This window comes from Alosa alosa, chromosome 20 (genome assembly GCF_017589495.1).
Source record: "Alosa alosa isolate M-15738 ecotype Scorff River chromosome 20, AALO_Geno_1.1, whole genome shotgun sequence".
Classification (NCBI taxonomy): Eukaryota; Metazoa; Chordata; class Actinopteri; order Clupeiformes; family Clupeidae; genus Alosa; species Alosa alosa.
This window is the reverse complement of record NC_063208.1, coordinates 23,421,799-23,431,814: the sequence shown is the minus strand read 5'-3', so window position 1 is coordinate 23,431,814 and position 10,016 is coordinate 23,421,799. Positions and strand designations below refer to the sequence as shown.

At 41.7% G+C, this 10,016-nt stretch overlaps 1 protein-coding gene across 1 annotated transcript in view; it reads left to right on the top strand.

Moving 5' to 3' along the window:
- LOC125284873 (cytoplasmic dynein 1 intermediate chain 1) overlaps positions 1-8,987 on the top strand; it is a 75,041-nt gene extending 66,054 nt beyond the window's left edge. The window contains 2 exon segments of the mRNA XM_048229014.1: positions 483-608; positions 7,814-8,987. Coding sequence (XP_048084971.1) covers positions 483-608; positions 7,814-7,924 — 237 coding nt within the window. The 3' untranslated portion in view covers positions 7,925-8,987.
- The last annotated feature ends 1,029 nt before the right edge of the window (positions 8,988-10,016 follow it).

Below are 10,016 nucleotides of genomic sequence, written 5' to 3'. Positions count from 1 at the left end.
GGAATCCGACATGGCTCGTTAAATACACCAGAGTAGGAGCTGGGGTACAGAGGCCTGGGGAAGTGACCTGCATAGCTCTGCGTCAGGCCTCCCTCACTGAAGAGAGTTTAGGACTGCCAACTATTCTCAGCTACTCCTCTTGTTGTTGATATGGTCAACACTTCACTTGAGTGTTCACCTGATAATTAGCATTAGCATTGAGCTACATAGAACTACATGGCTGTAACCTGGATATTAATGCAGTGTTGATCTTACGAATATCATGGAATGGTTAGGTGTGCCATATTGGCAGATATAGATCTTCATTTATGGTGAACGTATCTTGTATCTTTAACCAATGTTTGACCATTTCATCTTCCAACTCTAATGTCAGAGAATGGTGATATTAAAGTCTATTGGCAGATTTTGATCTAATGATACTGAAGGTGTCTTTTATCCATTGCCTACTATTGACCAAGCCATTGGCTATCTCTCTCACTCAGGTACCCACTGCGAGTGTGACCGTGGAGGGAGCGCCCGCCCTCAACCAGGTCCGATGGGCATCGGGTGGCAAGGAGGTGGCAGTGGGCGACTCAGAAGGCCGAGTGTGGATCTACGATGTTGGAGAGGTAAGGGATGCAAGGCAGTATGTTAGAATTCCATATCCCCCGGAGACAAGAAATGCTATTTTCTGATTGGCTGACAAGGTGGCTATAAATTCTGTATATCCCCTATGAAGTAGATCTGGTAAAGAAAAAGTTTGATCACCGTTCAATATCAGTCTTCTTTTGAATGGTAACTATAACAACCAAGAATGTTTCAAATCTGACCACATCCTCATGAGCTGGAATCACTACTTGTTTCTGCATTCAGATGTCTGCTAGGATGATGGCCTTTATTCACATTGACATTTCTATTGTGATTACTGCATCTCCGCTACTGTTCACAGAACTTCCTGTCTTCCTGTCAATTTCTCTCTTTCCTTTTTAACCACTCTTTGTTGATGAGTTCATCGCCATTCAGAACTTAACAACTCACTGAAAATAAACCACAGAGGAAAGCTTTTTGAAAATGTCGACAAAACTATACTCCTAAGGTCCAAACTGGAAATAAAATGTTAAGAATCTTGACTGTTAAAAAGACAGCATGCATCATATATATTTTCAAGTCCTATAGAGCAGCGGTCCCCAACCCGGGACATTCCTAACCGGGCCGTAGCCTACGACATGAGTTTAAAAAAAAAATGCATGCAAACTAAACTCAATTTAATTCGCAATAATGTCACGTTTTTACATGGCATAGGCCTATATGCAGTTGTTTGATTGCACGCATGGTTGCATGTTGCAAGGTCTATTTTCTTACATCTGTCTGTCCCGCCTTCAACACTTTACATATTGCCTTCAGCGCTGCGCAGCCTCAGGTCAGCTCACTTCACTTGATCAGTTCTTGGCAGTGTTCGAATTATACCGTGAGCTTCAGGGGGTACAGCTATTTAGACTGGTGACGTCACTCTCCATTTTATATAGGCTTACACATGATTTCACACTTATGGTTCACAGTCAATTTTCCTTCTAAATAAAGGTCATATGACCGTGGCTGGCTGACCAACAAGGTAAAAGAAACTAATCATACTAGCAAGCACAATGCACCCTACACGTTATGGGAAGGGTTGAATTCGGGCAGGGGTAAACACTGTTTCAAGGTGCGCCCCGCGTAAAGTTGCGCGCCACAGTTTTTGGTATAGCAGTGCATTGCAAACATGGATACATTGCATACAGACCAGTAACAGTGATGTAGTACTCGAGTCGTCTCGAGACCGATTTCTGCTTTCTCGGACTCGACTCGGACTTGTTCCTTCAAAGACTCGGCCTTGACTCGGTCTCGGACCACAGTGGGAGGAGAAGGACTCGTAATTTCAGACCCGAGTCCTCGAGACCAGCGCATTTTTATGTTCATATTAAAAAAAAATGAAAATAAAATTTCCACGGACCCACGTCTTTGCCCCTTGCGTTGGCCTTGGTGCCCCTTCTTTCAATATTCTGCTTTGCGTCCATTTTAATAGCGATTTTTATTTAGCCTATAGCCTGTCAAAATAATCTTAGCATCACAGCGCAAACTAATTCAGTCTTACACAGTGGAGAAAATGACAGCGCATGGCAAAACAGAAAGTGCGTCCAAACTCACCCATTCTTCTCAGTTGAAATACTCGCAATCATTAAGCCTACTCATCACACAGACACATGCATCACATCACATGAAAGAGCTTTTTCTCAGCTTTTAAAGCGATGTTAGCAGCTAATTGCTGTGGTGAGCGGTTCGCAAAGAAAAGTAAATAATATAATTAAATTTAATCATAGCGTCTACATAAGGTGCTATACCCATCTCCCCTACCCATTCATCTCGGTGGAATACTTCACGAACCCTTAGTTCAACACATGACAAACCATATATCAGAATAAACAGCAGACCTTACCAGAAATAAAGCAGTCCCCTGTACAGTAAGCCGTTCCAGAGTATTCTGGTTAAATTAAAAATGTAATCTGCAGCAAGGTCTACATTCATGTGTCCAACTTTGGTTTCAAAATGTGTTTAAATCATTCTTCATGATTTCATAACAGGCCAAATACAAAATAAATGTTACAAATATTGCCTAGATATAGGTAAATATTAAAATTAGAGGATATACAGCGGAGTAAGAGTTTGTGAAAGGAGTCTTAATGATCAAAAAATGCTAAGCATGCATCTAGGCTATTTGAGTTTCTTAAAGCTGAGCTGTGCTTAAATTGTTCAATACATGATTCCATAACAGGCCAAATATAAAATAAATACAAATATTAAATATAGCCTAGACATCTAAATATTAGATGATCAGATGATTTACAGTTCTATGTAATATGTCATGTTTCATGTTTTTGTAATGTTTCATACAGTGATGCAGGTCTACTGCTGTGAATAGCCTAAATACAACTTTGATTATTTTTTATAGCCCACTACTGTATAGTTAACTTTGGCCTTGGTGCCCCCCACCAAATATGCCCAACTGAAGGCCAAGTGGCCTTGCCCCTAAAATGGTGAAATTCCAAGCCTGGGCCTAACTGTTGATTATTAATTGGGGTGATATTAAATCATGAATATGAAAACTGACATGCTTTTATGGTCTTGGTCTGGACTCGGTCTCGACTCGGACTTGCCTCCTCAAAGACTCGGTCTTGACTCGGACTCGACTGTATTTGAAAACCAACGGACTCAGTCTCGACTCGGTCTCGACCCTTCAAAGACTCGGTCTTGTCGGCATAGGCGGTCTCGTCCCCATCACTAACCAGTAGCACAGAAATTGCAAACATACAACTTAAATTTAAGACCCAGAATTGTTTACAGATGGGCTACAGAAAATCTCCCGTTTAATAGTCACCTAGCCTAATACAAGGCCTGCCTTAGGTTCATTTGATTTGTTTTACTTGGATAGCCTACCAAACATCAAGCAAATGAAAAAATGACTTGTTCGACTTTTGTTCATGGTTGGAATACAAATATATTCACATTGTTTAACCTAGGCATTTCATACAATGTAGTATAGATAGCCTAGTGCATTGTGCACAGTTTATATCACAAAACGTTGGCAGGAATATGCTTTTATGACAGACAAATCTCTAATAATGCCAAACGAGGAAAGACAAGTCCAATTGACTTCTTATATGTTCACGTAGCGTTTCAAACAAACTGCAGGTAACGTTGCAATTATGGGTGTATGATTGGCGTGTGATTGTAGGCCTAATGTTTTTTAAGTTATGCAGCAGCGATGGTCTTGGCCGCTGAGTAGAAGGGAGACCTCCAGTTAAACCATAGCGATCTTGCTGCTCAATGGTTTTCAAAGGTTGGCTATCACTATATTGCAAAGGCAGTGAAATATTAGACAAATGTATGGCTACCGCTTGTTGTAAACCCATATACCTTTTGCAGCTCTGTGCATTTGTTTTAATTCGTTAGTATTATATCATAGCAAAGAACACTGTCTGAAAGTACCAGAGAAATGGTACAGCCCAATGGGGGTGAGGGTTTGAAAATCGTATTGCATTAGATTATATCCTCAATTGTTGGTATGTGATGGAAATACTGCAATATTACATGCAATATTGGATAACATTACATTTTATTATATTTTTTCAGTACCCCCCAAACTATTATTTTCATCCCTTTTGGGAGGGTCCAAGTTTCATCTAGGGGGGTCGGACCCCCCCCAATACCCCCAGTAATTCGAACCATGGTTCTTGGCCAACGGTAGTGTCACACGAAGTTAGCTAAACTGCTAGAATGAGCAACAAAAAACAAGCATCTTTAGCAGTTCACTGGCCAGCGTGTTTGAGTTCCAAGAGCCGCTGCAGAGATTTCTTACAGAAAAAAAGTCACCGTTAGCTGCACATTTTAGTGATGAGGACTGGGTGTCAAAACTCGCTTACCTGTGTGGCATATTCGGGTTGCTTAACGACCTCAACTTGTCACTCTAGGGAGAATGATGACTGTCTTTAAACTGGCAGATAAAAGTCGCTGCTGTCGCGGGTCTTTATTGACATATATCCTTTAGTTTATATATCTTTTATGTAGTATCTTTATTCTGTTTATCAAGAAACCAAGTCTGTAGTATGTTTTGGGAAAGGAAGACTGGTTTTTGAAAGAGCAGGCCTGGCAGAAAATGGCATAGACAAGGTTTGGTGCCAGGAAATGTAAGCAAAACCTAAAGAATGGCAAAACCTAAAGAATGTATGAATAACAGGATGAGAGGGCAAAGGTTTACCATAAAGTTATCTGTAAACATAGAGTGACTTGTCTGGGATGTTTTGGGAGAGCTCACTGAGCTTCACTAATGCAGTGCATTAAAGCCATCATCTGCAGTATACATCCACAGTGTGCGGACTTCTTTGATGTTGTATTATTTAATGTGGATTTGACACCAATACTCGCACCTTGTTGCACTAATGGGGACGGGGTGTATTTGATTGTTGTAGTGGGTTTTTTGGGAGAGACTGAGGGGGCCCTTTCTCTACGCGATCACCTTGTTGCACTTTCAAATGAGTTTGAGCGTTAGGCTACTTCCCACCCTCCAAAGGCAAACCAATGAGTGGGTCCATAACCCATTTGTCAATATCCCGAATAGTCCTAACTTGTCAGCGCAGGAGGAAGAGCAGTTGATCGAAATTGCAAATGACGGTGGTCTTAAGAGTGTGTATGAGGAAACCTCTCTGGCGAGTTTTTGGATCAAAACCAAAGCAGAATGTCCCGAGATAACCGTAAAAGCGCTGAAAACGTTGCTACCATTTCCCACCACGTATCTATGCGAGGCCGGATTTTCTGCAATGACTGCAACTAAGACTAAATTGCGCAATCGACTGGACATTTCAAACACACTGAGGGTGTCACTGTCTTCCATCACCCCCAAATGGAACCTTCTTGTTGCAGGGAAACAAGCACAGGGCTCCCACTGATTATATTTATAATGCACGTTTAGTTCCCATGTTTTGTTCCCATATTTTGTTAAACATGTTCACACATGATAGATGTAGCTTCAAGTTGTTAAATTTTCATAGTTCATATTGTTCAATTTTCACTTCATGTTCACGTTTTTCACATTTTTAAGAGTTCCTTACCTTCACTGTTCATACATAACTGGAGCTAGTTATTTTCAAGTAATGCATGCACAACACATATGGAACATGGAACCCCCAACCCCCCCCCCGGTCCGTGAAAAAAAAATGGGAATTAAACCGGTCCATGGTACATAAAAGGTTAGGAACCCCTGCTATAGAGGAAGCCCTTAAGAATGAAAACCCAGCAAGGGAAGCTCTGCTGGGACAGTGGCGAGCTCAACTAGTGTTTGTCTCCACCTCCACCACTGTACCCACTCCTCTGCACTGCCTCACCAGCTGAGGGTTTGATTTCTTACTCCTTCCTTGCCCCCTTCTAATTCCTTGTTTCAAACAGCCTCCACATGATCCGACCACCAAAGCAGGGTGGGCAACCTCCACAGCTCCTATGTTTGCCATAAGCCCTTCAGCCTTTTCTGGTCCCAGCTTGTGTGTATTGTGTGTGTGTGTGTGTGTATGTGGTGTGTATATGTGTGTGTGTTTATATATACTGTATATACACTATGAGTGTTTGTGTGTATATCTGTGTATGTGTATATGTGTGTGTTGTGTGTGGGGTATCCATCTAATTTTAGCCGGCCACAGTGTGGTAATTGGAGAGCGCGTGGGGTTTTACGTGTGGTCTCTCAAGGGGTGGATGATAATGGCAGGTCCATCAATAAAGTCAGTGAACTTGAAGGGTTTTACATCTCGACCAAGAGGGGCTTTATTTACCAGAAGCTCCCCATAAAATGGGGGAGGGTAAGAGAGAGAGAGAGAGAGAGAGAGAGAGAAATGTATTCTGTTCATCTGACATCACCAAAGGAAGGAGATGTTGAGGGCAGCCGTGGTGCTTTAAGAGTACCCACTTCTGTCAACCACCAAGGTCCTTTTGTGTTATATTTAGTGCACTACGTTAAATATTTGCTTTGGAGAGCTACTCTGTGTTTTCTCAGGACATGAATCAGGCAGCATATGGTCACATTGTAGTTTTCGACATTTTTTCCCCCACTCTGTGAATGCAAGCCATGCATGTCCAGCTTTTCAGTTTGGTACAAGCTGGCTAAGAGATGACAAGCACATGCCGTTTTCTATTTTTATGGTCTTAAAAGTTACTTGAATGCTTGTTAAAAGAATGCTTGATGTTAACTGACTTTTGGTGTTACATACTCAATGATTAAGTTAAGTGTATTTTAATATTGAGACATGTTGTGATAAAATGTACTTGAGGTTAGGGTTGCAGTAGCATGTAACATTGAGTATGGGAAGTTAATAATATTTATTGTTTATTTGTTGTATGTATGTAGGAATGTGTGTGTGTGTGTGTGTGTATATATATATATATATATATATATATATATATATATATATATATATATATATATATATATATAGTTAGTTGCTATATAAAGGACATGCAACGTGAGACACCACTTTTGCCTTTATTAATAAAATGAATAATTAAAACAAATAAATACTTTCTAATGAAACATACAACACCTAACTCTTACCTGGCACTTGAGATCTATTGGGATGATGTTTAATGGTTTCTCCCCTGGCATGTCTGAATGGCTCTGGTGATGTACTTCTGAGTATTGGTGATGTTTGAGGACGCCCCCCCATCGGGCTCTTAAAAGCCTTGGGAGGGTCTGGTTGAGAGGGAGCGAGACGGCTGACGTTCGTCTCCACCTCCCACCTCTCCCTCCGCGCCACTGCTGTTTAATTATACTGTGCGCCGTGCGGTCGCCGTCTGGGTGGCAGGCAGGCAGGCAGGCGTCCTGCTTCCCCTCATTTGACTTTCAGAGTGAGACGCCACGCCGTGCTCCCCTGTAAACTCTCCCCATGTCGCGCGCTGGAAACTGACACGATAAACACTTGTACGCACAACCCGGGTGTGTGTGTGTGTGTGTGTGTGTGTGTGTGTGTGTGTGTGTGTGTGTTGGGGGTGGGTGGATTCTGGGAGCCGCAGGGTGCATTGTTCTATTTTGAATCGAGCGCGTGCGGTCACTTTCTTGTCTTTGTGTTCTTCTTTCTTCTTCCCTCTCTCTGCTCTTCCTCACCTCCCCCACAAACTCTTTCCGGTATCAGATACGCAGCGATGAAAGTGAATCTTCGCCAGTGTCTCTCGTGTGGCCGACGAGTCTGACGAGCCATGTCTTTGTCTATGTCATTCATTTTTTTCTCTCTCTTCTTCGTTTACTTTTTTCTCCTTTCAGACGGCGGCGCCACATAGCGAGGACTGGGCGCGCTTTGCCCGCACGCTGGTGGAGATCCGTGCCAACAGGGCGGACGGAGAGGAGGAGGACCCGGCGGAGTTGGCGTCGTAAGAGCGGGCAGCGCTGCCACCACGGACGTCCCTCTGTGCCCCACAACCACCGCTCTCTGTTCTCTTGATGCCGTGCTACAGAATCCCCCCAGCACCTGGTCCACATGTGTGTGTGTGTGTGTGTGTATCTGTGTGTGCGTGTGTGTGTGTGTGCTTGCGTGCGTGTGTGTTGTCTTCACTACTTTTCCATTGCTCTCTCCAGATATGATTGAACATTCGGAATAAGGAGAAGCTGCAAGAGCTTACTGTAGTCTCTGTTGTCCTACTGTGCTGTGTCAGTTCATTTAAAGGTTACATGCTGGGCCGTTTCCTGGCTGCGTTTAAATCACTAACCGAAATCAACTATTTATTGGCTTGATTTATTGATTTGTTTGTTTCATTTGCCAAATGCTAATGGAACTTAACTGCATTCGGAAGCAGAGTATCAGCTCAGGCCAAAAAAATGTTGACTTTATGTTTTTCAGCCGTGAAGCTTTGGCATTCATCCAAACAACCATGTACAATTTTATTAGTTGTTTATTTATCTGTGCTGTTTTTAATGCCACAGAAAATGGCTTTACGTGTTTACTTAACATTGTCATGTGGTAGCCACATTGTCGTAGAGACGTGGAGGGAGTGAAGTAGCATGTTTGTCGAGCGAAGCAAATTAAATGTGGCTCGAACGGCAGTGTTTTATCTTATGTTCTCGTTGCTTGCGTTGTGTGCATCTCTCTCTGTCTGCATGGTCCAATCACACAGAGCAACAGATACTATACAGGACTACTATGTACTCTGGTATTTAGACATGCTTTTGATGTTAATCCTAAAATGCTGTATTGTCAGTGCAAGAAATGGGCACTGCAATGACCTTGCTAAGTGGCTAATAGCTAACTGTCGTCTTAAGCTAAATCAGGGAGCCAATGAAAGTTTCCTGAATTTCTTCTGTGTGAGGAACGTTGTTAACTTATATTCTTTTTGTCATTTTGTTTGAAAAACAAACTGTGAAATGGTGTGATGGACTAAGTGCAATATGTGATCCACTGCTACCCTGTAAGTTACTGCCAATAAAATATGGCAAACCCCAACCCTTCCCTAAAAGAAGAAGCCTCACTTTGTGTTTATTTTTATTAAACACACTGCATGAATACATACATATACATATATTGCTGCCGTACTTACAGTAAGGCACAAACTCCTTACACACTAGTACATTCTACAATTTACATCCATCTATCATCTTCACTCCAAAAAGCTGAGGGTACCAAACCGTAGTGTTACACTTTAGTGCAGCATCAGAGACGCGTCTCAAACCGTGTGTGACACTACAGAAATGCTAACAGTTTCCGTCTCATCCTCATGTCGTTTGCATGAGTGGTGGGTGGACACTGAAAACGACATGACATTCAAGTGCTGTTTTGTTTATCTGTTTTGTCTTCACGGTTATACGTTTTATACGTTATAGTGTGTCTACCATGTTTATAACACATTCCATTGGCAGTGTGCTATGTAAGTGCTTCTATTGCTAGGTAGTCTCAAGTTTCGGGGCATACAACAACAAGTAAACATAAAAGGTCAGGTTCTTGACTAACTTTACAAAAATACATTTCTTCAATCTGATATCAATATCCTGATATACTTAAGCTATTTTTAAACTCATGGAGTCTCTTATTGCATTAAAATATATAATTTGTGTGTCCCAATGGGGCCTATTGACATATGCTCGTTCAGTGTTTACAGTTAGATAATCGACATACAGTCCATCAATGATAAGCAGTTAAATTGTGGGCCGTGTAGTAGCTGTCACTGTCAGTGATGTAAAAATAATTTGTTCACTGACATACAAAAATACATATGATTAATATGTAAATCCTATAACCATTTATATTAGTCCACAATAACACACAACTCTTAAAAGTATACATCTTAGGATCTCCAGAATAAGCACTGACGAGAGTATCCTACTGGAACAACTATATAAATGCCCTTTGGGATTGCTTTGGGCTTGAGGAAACAGTCTTAAACAGTCTTATGGTTGGAAGCATAAGATCAGAAATGTCTAGAATGTTCTTTTAAGTGCACACATCCCTTTTTGTTTTGACTTTCAGAAAGCTATG